At 42.5% G+C, this 25,995-nt stretch overlaps 2 protein-coding genes across 11 annotated transcripts in view; one reads left to right on the top strand and one right to left on the bottom strand.

Moving 5' to 3' along the window:
* Positions 1–387: 387 nt before the first annotated feature.
* LOC148042225 (mitochondrial inner membrane protease ATP23 homolog) lies at positions 388–22,556 on the bottom strand. The gene is made up of 6 exons (XM_087703137.1): positions 22,253–22,556; positions 20,619–20,664; positions 20,455–20,536; positions 7,459–7,596; positions 2,658–2,741; positions 388–970 (listed from the first exon to the last, which is right to left on the bottom strand). The coding sequence occupies exons 1-6, from the start codon at positions 22,443–22,445 to the stop codon at positions 767–769; spliced, it is 747 nt and encodes a 248-aa protein (XP_087559263.1). The 5' UTR covers positions 22,446–22,556; the 3' UTR covers positions 388–766.
* A 33-nt stretch (positions 22,557–22,589) lies between these two features.
* Positions 22,590–25,995, top strand: part of LOC106543408 (RNA polymerase II-associated protein 3-like) — a 42,021-nt gene continuing 38,615 nt past the window's right edge. The window contains exons 1-2 of one of the 10 annotated variants that reach the window (XM_087703135.1): positions 22,590–22,610; positions 23,905–24,057. In XM_087703135.1, the coding sequence (XP_087559261.1) occupies positions 23,905–24,057 (153 nt within the window). In that variant the 5' untranslated portion in view covers positions 22,590–22,610. The other 9 variants (XM_087703131.1, XM_087703129.1, XM_087703127.1 and 6 more) reach the window with 9 other exon arrangements.

Genomic DNA, 25,995 nt, shown 5'->3' with positions numbered 1-25,995 from the left:
AGTCTTTGACTTCCTCTATTTCTTTGTGGTGTCCTAAATTTCCTGAAATTTTTATCCAATTCTAGTGAAAAAGAAAAATATTATTGGAGGGTTCAGATTGGCTACAATTCAGTTTGGGATGTTGCTTCAATTTGGACAAAGAGATCAGTGTTTTTTAAAAAAATCAAATAAATGTTACATTGATGTTTGAGTGAAACATCAATCAAACTAGGGCAGAATGAATAAAAATTCATGGCATTAGTCGTGGCACACTCTATTTGGGATGCGTGCTGCAAAACAAGAATGTTATGATTTGGTTTAAGAGTTTGTTTATATGTTGACTTACTATACAGCTCTGAGTTTGATGATATGTTAAATGACAAAATCACACTGTCCAACCACTTGGAATAAAGTGCGTACAATTAAATATGACCTTTATTCAAACAAGGATGAAAAAAATTGCAATACTAATTAAAAGATACATAGACATCTGAAAGCCAAAGTGAACAAAGCTCAATTCTGTGACAAGCTTCTTCCCTTTTATTCCTCTCAATGCAAAAGCAAATAAATAAAAGTTACTGATCTTGCAGTGATATGCTACTTTCTTAATTTGTCCTCCCTTGATGCCTATGTTCACAAACATCAATTTTGCTTGTTGAAAAAAATATAATAACTCAATTGGGTAAATGAAACACAGAATGGAAATTAAACAAATTGGATATAGTCTCTCCAAGGACTTCAATTATCCTCTAATGTGGTAGATAGTCTGGATACAAACAGTTTTCATTTATAAATTTTGATAGTAACGGTGACGGTTTTGAAAACCTCTGTATGCATATTTTGCATCCAATTTGCTGTGAGGTACTCTGTCAAATGGCTCATGATCATTGAAGCAGGATTCAAAGACTTCATCTACTGTTTTCTCTGCCGTCTCTTTAGTGATATTTCTAACAGCCAACATGGAGCGAACAGCTTTCATCTTTACACAAGTCTGAAACAGGTGATAAAAAAGGCCAAGGTACATCTAATCAACTAAAGCTTTCATTAAACAAACAATTAGATTTATATAATATTAGGTAATATAACTATTATTACCTAAATAAATAAATAATAATTATAAGTTCTATGGATATCTTTCAATGTATTGCTATCTAACTCAAAAATCCCCCCCCACATTAAATGTATCAGTTGGAAGATATCATAGTGTACAATTCAACAGTTAATAAATAATTCATGAGGATACTTTATCAGCTGTGTCATTAAACAAACACCATAAGTATTTTTAATGTTTTTGCAGTAATTTTAGACCAATGAATAAATTCAGACTTTCATTATATCTAGGACTTCCATTACTTGAAATACAGATTACCTGATTATATGATTTTAAGAATAACAGTAAGTTTCAAAGGAATAGCCAGAAATAACTTAATATATTTATTACCTCATAAATGTTTATTACCTCATAAATGTATATAAAATAGTCCTGAATTATAGATTACTACCAAACAACTATGAACAATTATTTTATCCAATAAAATAAACAAGTAATTTTAAGTGTCTATGGAGATTCTCAGTCATTCAGGTTATGGTTGGCCCAAAAGTGCTTTTTCGAGAGGCAACTGGACTTTCTGTTTTTTCTTTGAAGATGTTTTGCTTCTTGGATGAGATGAGAAGTGAAACGTCTTCAAAAAAAACCCAGAAAGTCCAGTTGTCTCTTGAAAAAGCACCTTTGGGACAAGTAATCTTAGCCTTTCTAACCACAAAAATAATGTTCCATAATTTGGAATGTACATATCAACACTGAAAAATATAATTCAAGATTGGCTAAATTATGAAAGAATTGATCTGGCCACTAAACAGTAGATTTCTCATCCTTAATCCCTCTTCTTTAAAATAAAGGATGCATGAAAAGTATTGCTCTCACTTCCATAATGTTAAACAGGAATATATTAATAAATAAAACCCAAAATCATTGAAAGCTATCTTTTAATTGTATTATTGTATTTACATTTCCATATAATCACCATCATTCATTGCTTTATTAAATGCTTCACTAAATGCTGTCACAAAAATGCTTCACATTTTGTCTCTTCAACCAGGCCTTGATAATCCTTTCCATTTCCTCTACCTGTGCCACTTAAAAAAAAACAATTGAGCAAAATATGGAAGCATAAGAAGGAACTTCGGACTCAACGAGACAATGCTAAGCTTCACATCACATAAGTCACCCTAGACACAATTGTGAAGGTGAATTCACTATCTTATCCCAACTGTGGGGACCTGATGGAAGACCAAAATGTGAAGTTCTTTCATTCTTTAAGAAGCTTGTTCATCACTGAGAAATGTATTCAGAGAATGTGATTTTATGGGGAAATAAATTCAGGTAACAAAACAACTTATTTTTAGGATTATTTTTCTGTTCCATCTATTTTAACATCCCTATTTCAGTTAAAATTATGGAAATTGAGGCATTATTTTTAATTCCCCCCCTTCACATACATGCATACACACATAGCATAATGAGAAAAAACCCTGATCGTATCTTTTTCGTGTCTATTGACACTATATTCCTTTGTAATAAATTGTTGAAGTTTGCTAAGTCTCAAATTAGAGAAGAAACTACCTCAAATAAAGACATCAATCAAAATGTCTTCTTTTACAGATTATTATTAACTTACCTGCTGATGCTGCTTCAGCCCAAACCTAAATCTCATCATCTCATTTATGAGAGAACAATCTCCACTGAGATTAGATGCCCGAATCTATAAAAGGTGCACAAATTGAGTAGAATATTTACAGAAAAGTTAGCATAGTATCCCATTTTAAAGCTTTTTGTCCAAATGGCTGCAAAACTGTCCTTCATTTCCAATTTGTTGTGTAATTGCTAAAAAGAGCTTCAACAATCAAATGGTTAAGAATAAGTGAATTCTCTTGGTTGTTCATATAGCCATTCTCCAGGGATGCTATTAAAACATAATTGCTGGAAGACTATCACCTTGATCTCATTTTAGAAATATAGAACATGACCTTACTCATTCAACCAGGCAGTAGTTTTCAGAAGATGTGGCAGAAGGCAGAAGATGTGTGGACTTCAATGTCAAGAATTCCCCAGTTGAGAAATACTGAGCTAGGTAGCAGCTAAGTCTCAAATTACAGAAGAAACTACCTCAAATAAGACATGAACCCTAGCTGAACTTGGTTGATGCCAGAAAACTAAAAAAGAGATGATTTTATTAATACTTGGTTGGGATAGACCAGGAAAACTCCAAGACTGTAGGCTAGGCAAAATGTGTTTATAAGAAGCACCCCAAAACTGTACCAAACTATTCCCATACTACTGCCAATAAACGAGATGAACATATCCATGGAGACGATAGGAGTTGATATTCCGATTCAACAATGACTTTATTTTCTCCAACCTCTAAATAATACTACCCAAACTAGCTTAAATAGTACCTCTTAAGATCTGATGGACATCTATCTATCAGTAAACTCTGATTATCTCAGTAGGTGGCAGTACCTAATCTATTCTTTCTGAGTTTTGAAGCTATATAAGTGGGCTCTGCTTAGTTCTTGAATGAGACAACACTAGTACAAGAATTATATTAGAAAGAAAAGTTTTTAAAAATCTGAGGAGGCAATTGCAAATTATGACAGTGCTGGCTACATCCATGAAGTCATAAGGTACCAAGTTCAACCCAAAGGAGATATCAGTGGGAAAAGATAATATAACTGCCATAGATCAGGATTATTTTCCTTGTGTTTACAAACTGTAAAGCTCTTTCTAAATTGTGTGAGGCAGGATGCTTATTCCCTGGAACCAAGAAAAAAGGGGAAAGAACAATTGTTCTTCACCTTAAAGATAAATCGCTGGTTAAGATGTTTTCGATTGTTTGCAAAATCATTTATTGTTATACTACTGTATTTTTCAGAGTATAAGACGCACCAAGGTTTTGAAGAAGCAAATTTTAAAAAAAGTAGGTAGGTAGATAGAGGGATAGAGAGGGAGAGAGAGAGAAATACAGTAGGTAGGTAGGGAGAGAGTGAGTAGTTAGGTAGATAGGTAGATAAAGGGATAGAGAGAGAGAGAGAGAAATAGAGAGAGATCAAGTGTGTGTGTGTGTGTGTGTGTGTGTGTAGGTAGGTAGGTAGGTAGGTAGAGGGATAAAGAGAGAGAAATAGAAAGTGATAAAGAGAAAGAAATACAGTAGATAGGTAGGGCGAGAGAGAGTAGGTAGGTTGGTAGGTAGAGGGATAGAGAGAAATAGAGAGAGAGAGAGAGAGAAAGAAATAGAGTAGATAGATAGGTGTTTCTGCTGGCACAGCACTTGATCAATGTAATTCTCATCAATCAGTTAAAGAGCTTTCCAAATGGGAAAAAAGTTTTTGCACTCTGCAAACCTCCCAAAAACGGCCCGTTTTTCACGAAAACGGGCCTGTTTTTTGTCAAAAACATTGTGTGCCTAGCCTTATGGAGGCTTATAGTGTGCTGCTGGGAGCAGGGGGACAAAAAACAGCCCATTTTTCGTTCATTTCTGCCCTCTCCAGCCCCAGGAGCTCTGTGAAAGCCTCCATAAGGCTATGCACGGCCATTTTGGTGAAGGGGCGGGGCTTCGGGAGGCAAAAAATGCTGTATTCGGTGTATAAGACGCACCCAGATTTTCAGCCTTTTATATTCTGAAAAATACGGTTAATTTAAATAACTTAGTGGAGATATTATAGATTGTTTTATGTGTTTGGTTTTAAACGCTTGCTTGCAGTGAGAGTTAGAGGAATACTGCTGTGGTCAAACAACGGCTTAAATCATTGTTTGAAAAATGCAAAACATGCTGCAGTTTCACAAGCTATTTCCCCGTGACATTTCTAGGCTGCTCTAGATGAAAGGATGGAGGGAATATGTTGCTATATCCACTGAAGATAAGAACACACTACTCATTTAAAAAACTATTCACATTACTATATTCCTCTCTTAACTCTCTCTATCCCACCCTCTTTACAAAGCCCTGGATCTGCTATAAGAGTACATAGACACAAACACATACTCACACATATATAGACTAAAAATTTGCTGCAAACAATCTTTCCCAGAAGTTCCCTGGGTATTAAGACCTGGCCCTCTTATCTCCTGCTTTAGAATAGCAGCTACTGCTATTATCTAATTTCCAGGATGTGCTTCCCTTATTATCGTCTTCCAGAATCCCAGCATACAAGAGAAATACGGTCCTCACAAGATCCATGTACTATTTTTCTATCAATAATCAAAAGGAACGAAAAATAAAATAATGTTTGTGATTTGTGATTTTGTGATTTTTTGTGATTTTATTAATATTTGTAGGCCGCCCTTTTCCCTGAGGGGACTCAGGGCGGCTCACATAAAATCGGGGAGGGGGAATACAGACGTTAAGATAGAGACATATAATAAAATAGTAAACAACATACATTCATCATTCGGGAGGGGTAACTATCATTGTCCCCAGGCCTGACGGGCGAGCCAGTTCTTAAGGGCTATGCGGAAGGCCTGGACGGTGGAGAGGGTGCGAATCTCCACGGGGAGCTCGTTCCAAAGGGTCGGGGCTACTACTGAGAAGGCCCTCCTCCTTGTAGTTGCCAGCCGACACTGGCTGGCTGATGGAATACGGAGGAGGCCTAATCTATGTGATCTTATTGGTCGCAGGGATGTAATTGGCAGAAGGCGGTCTCTCAAGTATCCAGATCCACTGCCATGTAGGGCTTTATGGGTGACTAATAGCACCTTGAAGCGCATCCGGAGATCGACAGGTAGCCAGCGCAGCTCGCGGAGGATAGGTGTTATGCGGGTGTACCGAGGTGCACCCACAATCACTCGCGCGGCCGCGTTCTGCACTAGCTGAAGTCGCCGGATGCTCTTCAAGGGCAGCCCCATGTAGAGCACATTGCAGTATTCCAGCCTAGAGGTCACAAGGGCCCGGGTGACTGTTGTGAGAGCCTCCCGATTCAGGTAGGGTCGCAACTGGCGCAGCCATTAAGTGGTGGTCAAACGATAGCTGTGGATCCAGGAGGACTCCCAAGTTGCGAACCCTCTCTGAGGGGTATAGAATTTGACCCCCCAGCCTGAGAGATGGAATATTGGTGGAATCTTTGGGAGGGAAACACAACAGCCACTCGGTCTTTTCTGGGTTGAGCACAAGCTTGTTAACCCTCATCCAGTCCATAACGGCTTCAAGGCCTCGGCTCATCACGTCTACCGCTTCATTGAGTTGGCACGGGGCGGACAGATACAGTTGAGTATCGTCCGCATATTGATGGTATCTAATCCCGTGCCTGCGAATGATCTCTCCCAGCGGTTTCATGTAGATGTTGAATAGTAGGGGGGATAAGACCGAGCCCTGAGGCACCCCATAAGTTAGGGGCCTAGGGGACGATCTCTGCCCCCCCACTAACACCGACTGCGACCTGTCCGAGAGGTAGGAGGAGAACCACCGCAACACGGTGCCTCCCACTCCCACCTCCCGCAGTCGTCGCAGAAGGATACCATGGTCGATGGTATCGAAAGCCGCTGAGAGGTCAAGGAGGACCAGGATGGAGGAGTGTCCTCCATCTCTGGCTCTCCAGAGATCATCGATCAATGCGACCAAAGCGGTTTCTGTGCTGTAACCGGGTCTGAAGCCTGACTGGAAGGGGTCTAGATAGTTTGCTTCCTCCAAGGACCGTTGGAGCTGGAAGGCCACCACCTTCTCAACAACCTTCCCTAGGAAGGGAAGGTTGGAGACTGGACGATAGTTATTAAGAACAGCTGGATCCAAAGATGGTTTCTTCAGGAGGTGTCTCACCACCGCCGCTTTCAGTGCAGCGGGGAAGTTCCCCTCCCGAAGAGAGGCGGTTACAACCGCCTGGATCCAGCCTCGTGTCACCTCACTGCAGTTAGTAACCAGCCATGAGGGACACGGATCCAGTACACAGGTGGAGGTACTTACAGCCCTCATGGCCTTGTCCACATCCCCGGGGGTAACGTCCTGAAACTCAACCCAGAGCTGTTCTACTTGATCCTCCTGTGCCTCGGCTGGAACTGCGGGGGTTTGAATAACGTTACAATCTATACATTACATTACAAAGTAATGTAACTAACATTTAATTAAATTCTCTTTCTCCAGATTAGAGGGAGGGACTGGAAAATCTCCATGGGCAAATGGACAACAACCACATCTCACGTGGGTACAGACTGAGATACCTACAGTTTATGAATGTTTTTACACCTATCTACAAAACAGACTAATATTCACAACAGGAATTAAGCAAAGAAACATAAAATATGATAGTAGGATCACTTAATTCTACTAATTCATTCAGAAATATGTTTCACTTAAACCATCAGGATTTACTTTCTGGGTAAATAAGCATAAGACTTTACTGTAAGTGAAACTGTTGATATGAGGTTTATGCTATGTGTGTTTCTGACATCCTTATTAAAATATATTTATAAAATTAAGTTTTTCAACTTACCTCTGAACAGGCTAAGTGCTTTATATTGTTAAACCAATCCACATGAGCACGGCAGTGATCAAATGCATGGATAAGTTCATGTGAAACCACTCTGTTCATTTGAGATTGACTATGTATGTTGTTTTGGCAAAGTACAATCTGCAAACAAAGTTAACCCAAAATTTTAACAATGCATTTTATTTTTAGAGCTTTCACAGCTACTGTTACATACTGTTCTATACACATCATTATTCAACCATTCATTAGATGCCAGAGAACTTGAGGGAACTAGTTATCTGGTTTCCCCCTCTCTTTCCTTTTCTGGGCATGAGGAACCTCCCAGAGACTAAATATACATATTAAAATACAAACTAAAATTAAAAATCAGCTGATAGCATTACAATATCAGGAGGAAATCACCAGGCTGAGCCTGATGTATTATCAGTTTTGAGTCCCTTTGTGCCCATAAGAGATCTGAGTCCAACCCACCATGAATTCCATTTTTACCGCCAAATTGCTTTGACCACTAATGAAAAATAGTTGCTTTGTTACTGAGCTCTGGGGCTGTTCCTAATTTATTTGATTTCCTGCTATAGTTATTTCGAAATAGCACCATCTATTTCAATATAATGAAGCTAGCTTACAAAAAACTGAGGAAAAAAATGTATTGAGTATTTTAATCCAATAGAAAAAAAAAGTAGAGGGTTTAATACATGAATGAAATTCGACTGGTTCGGACTGGTTCACGCGAACCGGTAGAGATGATTTAAATCAGTTTGCCAAACCAGTAAAAATCACCCCTGGTTGCCCCGCCCATATCCGCCCAGTCGTCTCTCACCCCTTCCGGCCACTCGCTCACCCCTTCCAGCTGCTCACTCCACCCATCCATCCCTGCCCTATTTTTGTTGCCTTCACCATGCAGCCCAGCCAATCACCTTGCTCACTCAGCTCACCAAAGGTAAGGAATGCATGCCCCACACTCATCTTTTGCCTTGAGTCAGGCCCAGGGCTCAGAGACGTGCCATTCCCTGAGCCCCAGAGCCGGCTCCCGCTTTGACCAGGTCAGGAAATGTACCATTCCTGGGCTCTGGCCTTGCCCCAGAGGGCACCTGCTCGCCACCCGCCTCAACCAGGTCACAGAATGTGCCATTTCTCAGCTCTGGCCATGCTCTGGAGCCGCCACCCGCCCGCTCTCTCTTCGCCAGATGATATGTCCCTCCCGCAGCTGTATGCCAGGGAAAGCAAGCCAGGGCTGAGCTGTCACCGCTGGGCTCCCTGCCAGCCTCCATCTCACCCCCCTTGTCGGGAGATGCTTGCAGCCGCCTCCTCTTTTTTTTTGGGTGCAGCTGGACGCTTCTTGTGCCGAAAAAGAGACGGCGCCTGGGCAAGCTTCTTGCAGTGAATATTACTGGAGTCACTCTGCTTCTTGAACACGTTGCACCACCAACCTGTTCCATGCGCCAGCTGCACATGTGCACACCGTTGCCTGCTGCTGCTTCTGCACCGGAGGGACTCCTCTGGGCAAGTCTGAGCGGAGCAGCACAGCAGGCAACAGGGTCCGTGTGTGTGACTGGCGCATTGAAAAGGGTGGTGGCAGTGCGTTCAAGAAGCTACTCTGGTAATTTTCACTGAAGAAGCCTGCCCAACGGCCATCTCTTTTTCGGCACAAGATGCGTCCAGTCGCACTGAAAAAAAGAGGCTGCTGCTGCAAGCACCTTGTGACAAGTGGGGCGAGATAAGGGCTGGCGGGGAGCCCAGTGGTGACGGTTCAGCCCTGGTTGCCTTCCCTTGCAGCCAGCCATGGCAAGAAAGTAAGTATGCATCGTGTGACGAAGAGAGAGAGGGATGCCTTTAACAGATTAGGCCAGGATTAGGCAGAATAGAAATGAAAATAATTTCTGGAGAGGAAGAGCCAACATTGCGACGAGACGACATGCAATCTCAATGTTCTGAGATCGCCACTGATACTTTTGCCGCTGGGTGGTCCAAACGGACCTAAACCATCCTGCAGAGATTGTGAATGGGAAGAATACGTCCTGCTGATCTCAGGGACATCGCAAAGTCCCTGATCGATCTAGGAGAAGTTCTTCTAGCTGGCTTAGGCTGATGAAGTTTGGGCGGCTCCGAAACGGAAGGATATGGAAAGAGAAAGTGTTTTCAGCTGGTAAGGAATTTTTACCGTTTTAAAAAGAGACTGCTTACAAAACTTTAAATTTGAGAACAGAAGAAATAAGCAGCGGAATTAAGCTTTGAATGGTTTTGGACAGTGTGTTATCTTACCTTTTAAATGCTATTTTCATGGATGGAATTTATGTAAGCCTTTTGAAACGAATGGATTAAGTTTTCTTCTTCTATCTTTTTTTAAAATTATTTTTTGCAACCTATGGACTAAAATAATCCTTCTTCATTACTGTGTGTGTTTTTCCCTTTTTCTTCTCTATTTCATTCAAGAATTTGACCTTTTTTAAACTTGGAATATTAAAAAAATACAAAAGAAAACAAAGAAGATTGTAACAGAGGGAAAGACAACACTGCTACTTGGAAGCTGGAGGTTTGTGTATTGGAAACAAAACACTTTTACTTTCATCACTGATTATTCTGGCTTGGCACTTCAAGGTCTCACTGTTTGTTTATAGAGAGTGATAAGAAGAAAAGCATACAGATGTTACTTTGAAGTATATATTTTACCAGAGAAAAGTGAAAATGAGACCTTATTGTGAATTTATGCTTAATCTTGTAAAAACCTTCCAAGCCAGAGCTGCAGTGTTTGTCAGCTGAAGATAATGGCACAATTTCAACAGCAGAAAGAAATTTTAAGTTTGCAAATGATATTGTTAAAAATTCAGAAATTATCAAACACATTTGAGAGGACAGAGAAGAAGTTGGAAAATCTCGAGCATCTAACAGCAAAATATGACGAAGTTGGAGATGTTTATCAAGTGGAAAAAGTGGAGGTTAGAGTCCTAAAAACCGAAGAGAAAAATGACCATAAAGAAATCAAATCCGCTGGGAAGAAGGCGGGGCTTAGCAGTGAGAAGATGGAGTTTCAGGCTATTCCTGAAATTCCCCTATTCCGAAGGAATTTTGGACGGGTTGTCGGACCCTAGCTGTCCTGAAGAGACAGTGAAAGGTGAGGGGAGATCCAGTGACCTCGGAGACGTTCGCAAGTCTCTGGGGGGGCTTGGAATTAACCCCTCCTGCCAACTCCTTCTGGATTAGCTGTATGCTAACCGAAACTGCAGGTTGCCCCTAAAAATGGTGGAAGTGGATTCAACTGGTAAGCTGATTTTATTACTCAAAGAGAGACGGTCCGCACTAAAATTTAAACTAATTGAAACCAAAGAACAGAAGAATCTAGCGGCGAATTGGTTTTTCTTTAATGGATTTATGGCCGGTGGTTACCCTATTTCTTAAATGCTTCAAAGAATTCTTCAACATTCCCCCCTGACTCTTTCTAAGTGGGTTGTAAAACTAATCTACTACAAATTGGCTTTTTACGATCTGACACTTTTATTGTTTGGCTGTGTTGGTCTAAGATCAGATAAGATCGCACAGCTCCCAGCGTGTTTTTACTTGCAAATATTTTAGAGCCTCTAACTGCGTCACAACATGGCGTCGATTTATACTTCCAAAGGCTCGTTTCAAATATTTTTTTCTGCATTTCAAAAGTTGTTTGATTCATATGAAAGATTTTTTTAAAAAATGGATTATTTGACATTAAAATATGAAGAAAAAAGTGAGAATGTTGAATGTTTGAATGTTCCTGAAATACAAATGAAGAATGTGAGAAATGACATCTGGTTTATCTCGGAGGAAGAAAGAAATGCAATGCTGGAAAGGGGGGCAGCTATACAGAAGATTCATCTTAAGAGACAGAGCGCAGGAGGAATGAGAAGTATTAAAGAATCTACACTTTATGAAATATCATTGGCAGATTTTTTAATTCCACCCTTGAGAATTAAAGTCAATCTGAAAAGTTTAACAAGCCTGGGACAACATTATTATCTCATCAGAGACATCCTGAGCAAAAAGGTGCAAAGATATCCCTGTTTGGACTTGCTTATAAAAACATTTGGTAAATCTATTCAACGAATGGCAATAGGATTGAGAAGGTTTTGTTATTGGAGAGACATAGGCTGATAGATGGAAGAATACAATTTAAAATTAGCTAAATCTAATTACTTTTATTTGTAATAGATATAGCTGAATAATAATTGATATTGATAGTAATGTATATAATGTGGAGTTGATATGATGAATAATAATTGGATATGAGAAGGGAAGGTTAGAAATATTTTTGGACCATATACAAAGGTTATTAATCACAATAATTGTCACTATTAAAAAATAAAATAAAGTATATATAGTTAAATGTTAACTAATAGGGGGAAAATGTTACGATATACTATATAATTACTTAAAGAAGGAAGAATGATAATACACTACATTGCATGGAAGATGGAATTCTTGGTATTAAATATTATGGATGTTCAGCTAATACAGGATATGAGGATTTGATGTTAATAGAGGATTTTACAAATAAGTAAATGAAATGTCAGCATGTGGTTATGGATTAAATCCTTGGCATAGTTAAGGTTGAAGGATGTTTAAATAACTGTAGTCAACTAAAAGTGGAGGTATAATGATGTCAATATGGTAAACATTTGAGTTAAGATATTTGAATTAATATGAATTAATGGAAGAGATGCACCAAAACATGTTGTAACCAGCTGATATACTTTTTTTATAATATATACCTGTGTTCTTTTTTTTTTTTTTGGTTTTTTTTTTCTTCCCTGCCTTGCCTTTTGTTCTTTTTGTCTTTTTTGTCTTTTTTGTTTTTTTCCCTTTTCCCACTGGTGTGGGCATGTATTGTTTAAGATTATTATTATTATTAATATTTTTAAATAATAATTACAGTCCTAATATATGCTTGAAAACAGAATGGCTGCCGAATCCCGCCGCTCTGAATGCCTGAGGACAAGAAAATACTAACCGCGGCGCCCAGGACCCCTAATATGGTAACTGAGGGGTTCCTTTTGGGCGCCAGCCTTCAGCCCTTCCAGGGAGGTGGTTGTTTAAGGAGGGGGCCGCCTCTGAGCGGCTCCGGGAACAGCTTCGGAACGACGTTATCCTCCCTGGCGTGGTCTTTCGCATCGGCCCTTTTGAACAGCTGGGAAGCGGCGGCGACGGCTCTGTGCGAGAGGCGGAGGCTTCGGCCCCGCTGTTTGGAAAGGTGCCGAACCTTCTCTTTGACTAAGCAACATCGTGGGGTTGGTTTATGCCCCGAAGAGGGGTTGGGAGGCCCAGAAGAAATGCTTAGACCGGACTGGGACTGGGACTGGGAGGCAGAGGAGCTGGTTTCCTGTCTCCACCATAGCTTTGCTGATATCCTCCCCCCCCCCTGCATTTTGAAGTGGCGTTTCTCTTCGACCTCGCCGCTGTTTCTGCGGGGCTTTAAACGGCTTGACCATCTGCCTGCTGGGACTAGAAGTAAAGCTTCAGGAACTCAATTATGGGCTCCCTGTGGCAGCCAGTACCACCAGCTGTTACCACTACCACTGCCACTACCACCGCCTTAGGAGTGCTGTGTCGACCAGCACTACTGCTATCTTTCTGAGCTGCCTATATTAGGCACCATTATTACCATCAGGCACTATTACGCCAGAGAGGCAGTGTGCTGGGAACTTGGACCCCCTCTAGTGGCCATTATTGGTATTTTTCTTCTGGACCATCAAGTACCATTATTATCACCTGGCACTATTACGTCAGAGAGGCAGTGTGTTGAGAACTTGGACTCCCTCCAGTGGCCATTATTGGTATTTCTTTCTGGACCATATACATTTCTGGACCATATACATTTTCTTACTGGACTCCCATTAGACTTTGTAAACGAGAAGGCCAAGATTTTAAGATCCTTCATATAAGCCTTCACCAACTCGCACATCCGCGCAATTTTTACATGGTATGATGAGTGTATGAGGTTTGCCTGTGTTGAATGAATGAGCCCACTTTTTATTACTCTATTACCATTGTATTTTTATGTGTTTTTAAATATTACGTGGGGACTGCTTGAGTGGATAAATGAGTATGTTTGATTCGGAGGGCCTGTCGGGGGATGTGGGAGCCACAGGGATGGTTGAGGGAGCCACGGTCACGGGAGTGGGCCAGAGCATCACGGTCGTAACAGGGAGGGGCAGATATGGCGGGGACTTTAGGGCTGGCCATTACTGGGGAAGGAGGGATCGCTACGTCATAGAGATCCCTCCTTCCGGCCCTATGAGTCCCACTCCAAGGCCAGATGGCGTGAGGAATCAGGACCCTGGTCTCAGGCTGCTGTCGCTAAATGCCAGGTCTGTAGTTCACAAGGCTCCCCTCGTCCGGGACTTAATTTTAGACGAGAGGGCAGACCTGGCATGTATTACTGAAACCTGGCTGGGCCCGCAGGGAGGAGTCCCCCTCGTAGAGATGTGCCCAGAAGGATTTCAGGTGCTTCATCAGCCGAGAGCCCAGGGAAGGGGTGGGGGTGTGGCTATTGTTATCCGGGAGTCGTTAGCACCTCGTAGGATCCCTGCTCCGGAGCTTGTCGGGTGTGAGTCCCTGCTGGTGAAGTTGGACCTCATGGGTCAAGTGGGTTTGCTGTTAACGAACCTGCCTCCCAACAGCGTTGCAGCAGCCCTCCCCTCGCTCCTCGAGTCGGTAGCCGAGCTGGCAATTGAGTTCCCCAGGCTTATGGTGCTGGGGGATTTCAATTTGCCTTCGCTCGGTGAACACTCTGACGGGGCACAGGAGTTCATGGCTTCCATGACAGCCATGGGCTTGACCCAGGTAATTCGGGGCCCAACCCACTCAGCGGGTCACATGCTTGACCTCGTATTCCTCTCGGAGCAGTGGACTTGTGATCTTGGTCTGAGGGGTAATGAGATCATACCCCTGTCGTGGTCAGACCACTGCCTACTGAGGCTTGACTTCCGGAGACCAAACCCCCACTGTAGGGAGGAGGAACCGACCAGGTGGTTCCGCCCCAGGCGACTTATGGACCCCTTGAGGTTCCAGACGGAGCTTGGGGTTATTCCTGATACTCTCGCCCACAGTCCGGTGGAGACTCTGGTTGCTGCCTGGCACTCAGCAGCATCAGAGTCCCTTGACCGGATTGCGCCACTACGGCCGCTCCGAGGTGGCGGATCCCGGAGGCCCCCTTGGTTTACCGAGGAGCTCCGGGAGAGGAAGCGCCGGAGGAGACGCCTAGAGCACCTATGGAGGTCCGATAAATCCGAATCGAGCCGAGCACTCTTAACAACTTGCACCAAGGAGTACATCAGGGCACTTAGGACAGCAAAAAGATCGTATATTGCCACCTTGGTTGCGTCTGCTGAGTCTCGCCCAGCCGCCCTGTTTAGGATAACCCGTTCCCTCCTAAATAGGAGGGATACGGGGGACCCCTTGCAGGGTAGGGCTGAAGACTATGTCCAGTTCTTAGCGGACAAAGTTGCTCGGTTTCGGTCGGATTTGGACCCCACCTTTGCAGATCCAGCCGAGGCACAGGAGGACAATTTGGCAGACCATCGCTGGGTTGAGTTTCAGGATGTTGCCCCCGGGGACGTGGACAAGGCCATGAGAGCTGTGAGTGCCTCCACCTGTGTACTGGACCCGTGTCCCTCCTGGCTGGTTGCCAACAGCGGAGAGGTGACACGGGGCTGGATCCAGGCGGTTGTTACCGCCTCCCTTCGGGAGGGGATCTTCCCCTCCGCACTTAAAACGGCGGTGGTGAGACCCCTCCTGAAGAAACCATCCTTGGATCCAGACGTTCTTAACAATTATCGTCCAGTCTCCAACCTCCCCTTTGTTGCGAAGGTTGTTGAGAAGGTGGTGGCCTCCCAGCTCCAGCAGTCCTTGGAGGAAGCCAGTTACCTTGACCCATTCCAGTCCGGCTTCAGGCCTGGTTACAGCACAGAAACCGCTTCGGTCGCATTGACCGATGATCTCTGGAGAGCCAGGGATGGAGGCCATGCCTCCATCTTGGTTCTCCTTGACCTCTCGGCGGCTTTCGATACCATCGACCATGGTATCCTTCTGCGACGACTGCGGGAGGTGGGGGTGGGAGGCACTGTTTTGCAGTGGTTCTCCTCCTACCTCTCGGACAGGTCGCAGTCGGTGTTGATTGGGGGGCAGAGATCGACACCTAGGCCCCTAACATATGGGGTGCCGCAGGGGTCGGTCCTGTCCCCCCTACTATTTAACATCTACATGAAACCGCTGGGCGAGATCATTCGGAGGCACGGGATAAGATATCACCAATACGCGGACGATACCCAGTTGTATCTGTCCGCCCCGTGCCAACTCAATGAAGCGGTGGACGTGATGAGCCGTGGCCTTGAAGCCGTTAGGGACTGGATGAGGGCTAACAAGCTTGTACTCAACCCGGAAAAGACCGAGTGGCTGTTGTGTTTCCCTCCCAATAATTTGGCTAGTGTTCCATCACTCAGGCTGGGGGGCCAAATATTATACCCCTCAGACAGTGTTCGCAACTTGGGAGTCCTCCTGGATCCGCAGCTGACCTTCGATCATCATCTGTCGGCTGTGACCAGGGGGGCATTTGCCCAGGTTCGCCTGGTACGCCAGTTGCGACCCTACCTGAACCGGGAGGCTCTCACAACAGTCACTCGTGCCCTTGTGACCTCTAGGCTGGAATACTGCAACGTGCTCTATATGGGGCTGCCCTTGAAGAGCATCCGGCGACTTCAGCTAGTACAGAATGCGGCCGCGCGAGTGATTGTGGGTGCACCTCGGTTCGCCCACATAACACCTATCCTCCGCGAGCTGCGCTGGCTACCTGTTGATCTCCGGGTGCGCTTCAAGGTGCTACTTACCACCCATAAAGCCCTCCATGGTAGTGGATCTGGGTACTTGAGAGACCGCCTCCTGCCAATTACCTCCTTACGACCTATTAGATCACACAGATCAGGCCTCCTCCGAATTCCATCTGCCAGTCAGTGTCGACTGGCAACTACGCGGAGGAGAGCCTTTTCAGTAGTAGCTCCGACCCTTTGGAACGATCTCCCCGTGGAGATTCGTACCCTCACCACCCTTCAGACCTTCCGCACAGCCCTCAAGATCTGGCTATCCCGCCAGGCCTGGGGTTAAAGATTATAATCCGTCCCCTCCCGAATGATGAATGAATGTTGCTTCTATTTTTAATTATGTACTGTCTTCATATGTCATTGTGTGTATTCCCCTCCCTATACGTTGTAAGCCGCCCTGAGTCCCCTCAGGGAAAAGGGCGGCCTATAAATAAATTTATCTACAATCTACAATCTACAGTCAAATGAAAATGGATATATGATGATGGTGATATGTATGAATATTTGAGTTAAAATGCTCGAGTTAACATGAGTTATGTTTGTTGATTGTGGAGGAGATGCATGAAAGTTTATTTGTGATCGACTGATACACTTTCTATAGCATGTAAAGAAAGATGTTGTACTTGTTTTAAATTAAAAATTAAAAAAACTTTTAATAAAAAAAGAAAAGAAATCAAATCCGCTGATATCTATGGTGATTGGTTTGTGTCCGGAAATGGAAAGAGTGGAATGGAAAGAAGAATTAAATGGAGGGGAACTCTACCCCAGATAGCAAGATACAGAAGAACAAAAAACAAAAGAATTTATGGATTTAAAGAGAGAAATTTTATTAGTAACATGGTTGATAACACCACTGACAATTAAAGATAAGCTGATCAAGGAAACAGAAGAAGGGCATCGAAATTACAATTTATAAGCAATGAGTTGCAAAGAGGAGTCCATACAAATCTGATTAAGGAGATGATTAGAGGACTGATACCACAAATGGCAGAAGACATGAGATTGTTTTGCTACTGGAAAGATACAAGTTGATACATGAAAATGTATAATGTAAAACTAGTTAAACTTAGTGAAATTTAGTGACAATAGATATAGTTAAAATAAATAATTGATAATGATAATAATGTATACACATGTATTGCTATGATAAGTAATAATTGGATATGAATATTGAATGGTACCTATGAAAAGAAGATTATAATTTTTTTGGTTATATATAAAGGTTAATAAAAAAGAATTAAATTAAATTTAGTTCAGTTTTGATTATTAGGGGGAAAATGTTATGATAAAGGATACAGTCAAATAAAGAAGGGATAATGACAACATATATGTATGACATAAGGAAATTGGATGTAAATTGTGATTTGGGAAGGAGGATTAGAAATTTTTGTTACTAAATATTATGGATGTTTAGCCAGAATAGGCCATAAGGATTCAGTGTTATTGGAGGATATTAGAAATAGCAAATGAAATGCCAGTATGTGGTTATGTTTTAAATCTTGGTATATTTTATGATGAAGGACGTTTAAACAATTATAGTCAAATTAAAATGGAGATATGATGATGGTGATATGTATAAATATCTGAGTTAAAATACTTGAGTTAATATGAATTATGGTTGATGACTGTGGAAGAGATGCACAGAAAGTCTTTTGTAACCAACTGATACACTTTCTACAGTATGTAAAGAAGGAGGATTTTTTGTGCTTTGTTTTGAAAATTAAAAATAAATAAAAAATTAATTAAAAAAAGAACTGAAAAAAAATTCCTACCAAGTTCTGTGGGCATGGCTTGATGGAAGGATCCATATGACTGAGTGGGTGTGGGCATGAGTGATGTCGAGTTGGTCACACCCACTCAGTCACAGAACCCCTCCACCAAGCCACACCCACAGAACCAGCAGGGAAAAATTTTGAATTTCACCACTGGGTTAATAGAGGTAGGATTCAAAATATTTTACTACTGGTTCTATGGGCATGGCTTGCTTGGTGGGCGTGGCTTGGTGGGCATGGCCAACTCAATGTCCCTCATGTCAAGGGCTCTTCCCCTCCCAGCCATTCCTTGTCACACCCAGCCTCAATATATATATAGTTCTGTAAAAATGTTGTTCATCTTTTTTCAACTTAATTACGTACATAATATGAAAGTAGATGTACTTTCATGGACCACTGAAAGAAGAAAATGGCTCGCATGCTTTGCCCAAGAGTGTGATAGGCAATAGGCTTTTATGGGGCTGTCAGAAAGAGGGGGGAAGCAATGTATTTTCCAAAGCACCACAAGGCAAAACAAGAAGCAATGGATGGAAACTGAACAAAGAGAGAAGCAACCTAAAATTAAGGAGAAACTTCCTAACAGTGAGAACAATAAACCAGTGGAATTGCTTGTCTCCAGAAGTTTTGGGTGCTCAATCACTGGAAGTTTTTAAGAAAAAACTGGACGGGCCTTTTCTCTGAAATAGTATAGGATTCTCCTCACCCACCCAAGGTCTCTTCTAAGTGTTATTCTGTTATTCTGACACCTTTTCCAGAACCTCTACTCAGATTTTGGCATCCTCAATTTTCCTGCCTGAGCAGGGGGTTGGACTAGAACTCCAAAGTCCCTTTCAACTCTGTTATTCCTGAGCTAAATAGCTAAGGATTAAAGAACTGCCTCTAGCCATTCATTTTAATAAGATTTTTAGAAACCTGCAGTTGAAAGTTCTTCATGTCTCTTTACCCTGAAGATCCAATTTCATTTGGAATTTAATCCCAAACTGATTGCGCTTTTAGCATTTCTCTTGATACTTCTCCAAAATGCACACCCAAGAAGCCACATCTCCATATCTCTCTCTCTCTCTCTCTCTCTCTCACACACACACACACACACAGACTCTCTCTCTGTCTCTTACATGCACACACATCTGGTCTGGGCATATAGCTCTTCATGACGGAGTCCTTCCCAGGGAGCAAAGCATGGCTTGGATGAACTGATCTGGCGAGCTCCAGAGCAGCAGCGGCGGCGGCATAAGGAAGAAAGTAAGCAGCGACGGCAGTGCTCTGGGAGGGTGGGAGGATGTTCTGGAGCTGCCCATGCACACCGCAGCGGAGCAGCAGTTTGGACCCAGTGGCAGGGAAAGAAGAAAGAAAGCAAGTGGCAGTGGTAGAAGTGCTCCAGGAGGGCGGGCAGATGTCCCTGGGCTGCTGCACACACACCGCAGCAGAGCAGCAGTCACAGCCCAAGAGGTGGCAGCAGAAGGAAGAAAGTGAGCGGTGGCAGCCATCTCCAGGAGGGTGGGCGGATATTCCCCTGGCCCAGAGATGGAGCATCTCCCTTCATGGGCTGAATGCGTGACCTGACCTTGAAAGGCAAGCAAGCATGGGGGACTGCTGGGAAGGTCGTGTGGAAGGCAGGCAAGCATGGCAGGGCCGCAGGGAAGGGAGTAGGCTGCTAGCTTCTTTCCCCATGGCTGGACGGCCCCAACATGCTTGCCTGCCTTCTATGTTGACTTTCTGGCGGTCCCTGTGGCCAGGCCTGCTTGCCTGCCTTCGCAAGCTACTCGTGGGGATGCCAGGAAAGTCACGTGGAAGGCAGGCAAGCATATCAGGGCCAGCCATAGGGAAGGGAGTAGGGAAGGCCTTCGCAAGCGGGCCTGGTGACAGGGACTGCTGGGAAGACCATGTGGAAGGCAGGGAAGTATGGCAGGGCCACGGGGAAGGGAGTAGGGGAGGAAGGCTGGGATGATGGGGATGGAAGGAGCAGTTAGCTAGGCTGTGACTCACAGGCTTACCTGGCAGACAGCTCAGGGCCACTCAGTTGAGGCGCAGCGCTTCAGGCAAACAAGCTGCAGAGAGGAGCCAAACAAGTGGGGTGAGCGAGCATCGGGTGGATGGGGCGAGCGGTGAGTGGGCAGGGCGAGCGAGTGATGACTGGATGGGGGGACAGCCAGAAGTTGCTATAGGTTCAGCGACCCAGGCCAAATTTCCCCTAACAGTTCGCATGAACCAGTATGAACCAGCTGAATACCACCTCTGGTTTAATAGCAAAATATTAAGTTGAGATTGACAAAAATTCTAAACTTTGCTATTTAACACTGACTACATAACTATTTTTTAAAGTTATTTTGTTAGCAGAGCATAAAAAGGTGCAAACATTAGGCAGAAAAATAGTAGTAGTTTACCTGTGATACTGAAGAATCAAATCCTCCACCAACGTGTTTATCACAATTTTCACATGAAATGTGTCGAGTATTGGTAACAGCACTAAAACAATTGAAGAGTCACACATATAACAAATATAATACAGAACATTTATATAATAATAATTGGAAATAAATTATCTCACCAGCCAGAATTCTTCATAGCTTCAAGTAGCAATTTAGCTTGTGGACCTAGAATAAACATTGGCAAAAAAAACCTCATTTCTAAACAAATCTGTTGTTCAGGGAAAAAAATGCAGAACTCATCTCTAAATTACCACAGAAAGTGTTTACAATATCATTAAACTTATGAAACATCATACATCCAAAAACCATTTATAGATATCATAATCAAAACACAAAGATGATTGATTGCAAGAAATACTACTGGCAAAATCTTAAGTGTTTACTTAAATATCAAATCTCATTAATTAAAGGGAGTTTAATAATGTTCAAGTGTGCATATGACTTCCACAGCCAAAGAGCATAGGAACTAATGCTCTTGCAAATTGCAAATGAATATTCTGCTTTGATAAAAACTTTGAAAAAAATAATCTTTTAATATAGGACGGCAAGATAGATGGTCCAACACCTAGATTCTACTATAATACCACGATACCAGAGCATCCACTTTTCTGATTGTGACATCCTCCATGCAGGGAAAGAAGGAGAACAACACATTCCAAAGGTGCTCTTTCAAAAGTCAGCTGGATTTTCTTGGGTTTTTCCCCTCCCTTTGAACATGTTTCGTTTCTCATCCAAGAAGCTTCTTCAGAATGTATTGTATTTTATTTTTCTTTATGTGTACTGAGAGCATATGCACCAAAGAGAAATTCCCTGTGTGTCCAATCATACTTGGCCAATAAAGAATTCAATTCTAACTGAAGTCCAGTTGCATTTTGAAGAAGTACCTTTGGGACAATCATGACCTGGATGATTGAGAATCTCTATAGTCAAGGAAATCAATAGGTCTTTTTTTTGTTTTTTTGTTGGCACGTTTCATTTAATGAGCATGACAATTCAGTTAATGACTGAAAGAGAAGTGAAGATGTAAGCTCATCACAGTCATATGATTTTCCATTTAGTGACCATGACGCTTATTGACTGAGTTGCAGATCCCAATAGTGGTTACTAATCAAGAATTAAATACTCCAATGATATTTTATTTTTGCTCTCTCCTGGGCCAGATCTCCTCTGCATTAACAATGACCACAGTTGGAGAGGAACAAGCATTCTCTTTGTTGTTAGTTGGTAGGTTTAACCTTCTAAGTCACTTCGGGAAGATTTACAATGTGGAAATACAAATACAAATAATATTATACAACTATAATAAATAATATCAAAACCACATACTACAATTCTGCATTATCAACTTCCATTTTTGAACTCTGCAAGATCTCATGGTTGAATTACATACTCTAAAATTTTGGATCTTTCCACCTTTTCCCATTTTTTTTCCGCCCCCATTTTGCCTTTTGAAGAATTCTGTCAAATGAGAAAATGTGTGTAGGTGCATACATATTTCTATAACTGTACAGATATAGTTTCATAGCATTTGGGTGGATCACTATACTGGAGTTACTTTAGATGGGGCAATATATTTTCAAGGTCAGAATTACAATTTACCACGCAGTAAACTTTAAGGAAATATGCTAAGGCTCATTTGTTTGAGGAGAGCGCACACTAAATACCTAGAGCTATTTCTCTGAGGCAGAAGTCGGTACCTCATCCTTTCTCATTAGAAAAATACATTCTCACAGGGAGCAGAGGGAGGACTTACTGTCTAAGGCAACCTTCAGCATCGACTGACACCTATACTGGGAACCAAACAAGGTGGAGATTATTTTTCCCTTCAACGCGGGCTTCTTCCCCTGGCCAAGAGTTCGCTCGGGAAACCGATTGTAGCCGAAGTCCTCCTCCTGCTCTTCGCCACAGCCGCGACTCTCCGGTTGCGAAGTCTGTTCAGATGTCATCGTTCATACAAGCACGGGCAACGGAGCAAACGGAGACGTCTGTTCACATGGCCTCCCAGGCCACCGTAACCGTCCCTCGAATCCAGGCAAAGGCCATCTTCCGCTGAAACCATAGAGGTCCGCTATGCGTGTTTCCTGCTGCCTGTCTGGGGCGATTCATCGCAGGTAAGCTAAAGTGAGATGGGGTCCATATGAAGCGGGGTACTGGAAGCGTGGCAGTGATGCGCATTCTGCCTAGGGAGAAGTAAACCACACGACACTCGTGCACCAAAACGCGCGTGCGGAGAGGTGGGCGAGGAGAGCTGTCGACGCTCTTTCTCATTTTCTCTTTCTACCTAACTTGGACTATAGAAGTTGGAAGTCTTTTCTGCTAGAGCGGCTTTCACGGCGACGCACCTCCCTTCGCTTGGCGCACTGGGTGTTGTGTAAAAGGAGAGCGAGACGGGCTTCGGAGCAGCAGAAGAGCGAGAGGAGTTTGCAGTCGCAGAGGTTGGGGCCGCTCCGCTACTGTTGCCAGGCAGGGCTGGGAGGAGAAAAGTAAAGAAAGCTCATAGAGGTTGGGTTAATGGCTTGTTTCTTGGGTGCTTATGAAAAACTGGGAACATGGAGCTTTGTTTGCCTTTCCGGCGCAGTTGGAGAAATTAACTCCTTCCTTCTTTTTGGAGTGTGACGTTTAGCATTCACAGGCCGCACACAGGAGGATTCTTTTGCACTGTGGGAATACTGTAATGCATCAGGGTTGCTTCCCCACTTCGTTCGCTCCCCCTCCCCCGCGGCCCTTCATACCCACCATACATAGATCTCTTTTTTTAACGTGTCCTTTAAACAATGGGAAGTCCCGCCAAAATGATGGGCTTTTATGAGGCTACAAAATATGAATATGTACAGAAATAAGGCATGCTTATATCAATGTGACTTGTATATAAAAGTAAGTTGCACCCATGATTTGTTCTAATGATTTCTCATTTGAGTGAAAAATTAAAAAGATTAGTTCTATATCAGTTTTTTAAAAAGTTCAAGAGTGCTTACATGGGCAGAATTCGTGCTTCTGGTTTGATTCCCTTAAGTGGCTGAACTGGAAACCTGATTAGCTATGGTAGTACAGTTGTCAGAGGAACTTTGACTAGGCCCAGTTGGTTGGCAGGACATCACTTTCTAGTACCAGGGTTCTTCATAAGATGCTAAGATATTCGCTTAGAGCAGATTTAATTTATCCAAAAGGGAAATGCAATGTGGTGGCTGTCCTTCAAAGAGGCTTTGAACCTGGATGATTTCAGTGCTTGTGTTATTTTACACCTAGTATTGTAATAATCACAGGTAAGCTGATTTTTCCACAGCAAGTACATGTAATTTGCATAATGCTATGCCAAAAAAGATGTTTATTTTTCTATTTCTTTAAGGTAAAATTTGTTTGTGATTCTTACAGATCTTTCTGTTTTCCAATGCATTCTTTCATCAGATGAGTTCACCAAATAAAGCAATTGAGTTACAGTTGCAAATACGACAAAATGCTGAGGAACTTCAAGATTTTGTGAAAGATTTGGAATCATGGGAGAAGGATATTAAAGAAAAAGATCATGATCTAAGGCATCAGAGTGGCACTGCCGAAAAAGTAAGATTGGTGATTTGATAATGGAATGAATAAAGACACCTTGAAATACAGTCTGTTAACTAGATCATCTAATTACAAATAGAATTACAAATAAATCACCTATATAGTTAACTTAAGGTCAATTATATTGCTTCTGTGCCAGAGACCTAGGAGTAATGGACAGATGGACTTTCTTGCTATAGGTCTAAGTAGAACATCAAAATAAAAATGTATTCCTTTTAAAATGCTTTAGAAATTGCTACAATTCTTCCTCACTGTTCTACAGTGAAGAAAATCAAACAATACTTGGGAGGGTGGAATGGGATATCTTAAATTCAAATGTTTGTCTCCACAAATCTTTTAGCTAGTGTAAACTATTTCAATCTGTCACTGTTAAAATCATGTGAGAAGCAAAACCTTTTCTGTTAGGACAGATTGTTAGTGTTCAACTCGAGGAAGTGGAATTGCCCTTGTTGGAAGAAATATTTAGGTGCAGTTCCAAGCCGGGAATAAAATGGAGGCTAATTGGAAAGAAAAGTTCTCCTTATTGATGAAGCAGAACCACCAACTCTGTGTGATTCTGGGACTGCTGACAAAATGGAGTTTAGAGTGTGGGTTTTATACCTTCTGGATTCCTATGGGGTCATTTAGAGGTGATGGCTGGCTCTATAGGCAAATGGAGAAATGCAAATTATTGTGTTGCTTATCTGAAGTTTCTGCCTGACCCAGTCTTTCTGAATTGATTACCAAATCTGCATTTCTATAAGCTGGCCTCTTCAATTTCTGCTTGGGGCAGGGAAACCAGCTGGTTTCTTCTTCCCTTAAGATATTTTTCCATTTCTCCTTTAGGGGAAATATTCTATTCTGCCTTTTTAATATCCCCCCAAATATTTCATTCTTCCAAGGGCTGTGTGTGTGTGTTCCCAACCCTGTTAGTTAGAATTAAAATGAATGAGCTGGAAGAGAACTTCGAGGTTTTCTGCTCAAGCAGGAGAACCTATATTTCAGATAAGTGACTGTCTAGACTCTTCTTAAAAACATCCAGTGATGGGACTTCTGGGGTGGAGTCACGCCCGCGCGGAGCAGAAGAACAGGGCTCTGTTCTTTCTGCCAGATTTTCCGTGCCAGGAGGCTTGCAAAGGCAGAGCTGAGTCTCGGAGGGACCAGTGACAGAGAGGAGAAGCTCGGAGGAAAATAGGGAGAGGTGTGATCCCCTGTTATAGTAGGAGAAACCTCTCAAATCTGGCACGGGAGAGACTGGCCTTTATGGCCAGATCTGGAGGTGTGACAGCCCTTTAAATGGAGAAGGAAGTGAGAAGAAGGAAACAGCTGAAAGTATTGGTGGAGTTCGAGGAATTGGAATGAAGTTCTGGTGTGACTCTCAGGAAGCATGAACCTATAGCTTGGAGGGTGAATGAGTCTCCAAGGCGGGGAAAAAAGGTGGCACTTTAGCGGTGGGAGCAGAGCCTTGAGAAGACAGAATTAACATTCAGAGAAGGAATGGAGGAAATGTACTGTGGCTTGAGCTTGCTGGAGAATTACCATAGGCAGAAGGAACCCGAGCTGAGATTGTGATTAGACTGGGACTAAACATTGCGAATTGCAGAAAAGGAAAGAACCAACTATAAGAAGCTTCTGCTTGGGAAGAAGACAATGGAGATTTAATCTGGCAGGGGAAGTGAGAGAACTGTGATAATGACTGCTAAATAGATGGAAGGCAATATCCTTGACATTAAGGGAAGAGAAGCTGATGCAACAGTAAGAACAAGGAAAAAGAACTTCTAAGTGTCTGGAAATCTGTGCAATCTAAGTAACCTGATACAATTATATAAAATTCTGTATAAATATTATTTACTGTATAGCTGTTCATTTAAAACTAGACTTGGAACTTTATATAGAATACCTTAAAGACCTTTATATTTTATACTGTCTGACATATATATTCTCATAGATACTTAT

Source organism: Thamnophis sirtalis, unplaced genomic scaffold (assembly GCF_051295495.1).
Source record: "Thamnophis sirtalis isolate CommonGarterSnake01/CBP01778 unplaced genomic scaffold, rThaSir2_p1.2 scaffold_24, whole genome shotgun sequence".
NCBI lineage: Eukaryota > Metazoa > Chordata > Lepidosauria > Squamata > Natricidae > Thamnophis > Thamnophis sirtalis.
This window is presented reverse-complemented; position numbering and strand designations above follow the sequence as displayed.

Coding starts and splice junctions, on each gene's coding strand:
- LOC148042225 (XM_087703137.1), bottom strand. CDS start 22,445: ATGACATCTGAACAGACTTCGCAACCGGAGAGTCGCGGCTGTGGCGAA. Junction 20,665..22,252: donor GCTGAAGGTTGCCTTAGACA/GTAAGTCCTCCC, acceptor TGTTTATTCTAG/GTCCACAAGCTAAATTGCTA. Junction 7,597..20,454: donor TTGATTCTTCAGTATCACAG/GTAAACTACTAC, acceptor CTTTGTTTGCAG/ATTGTACTTTGCCAAAACAA.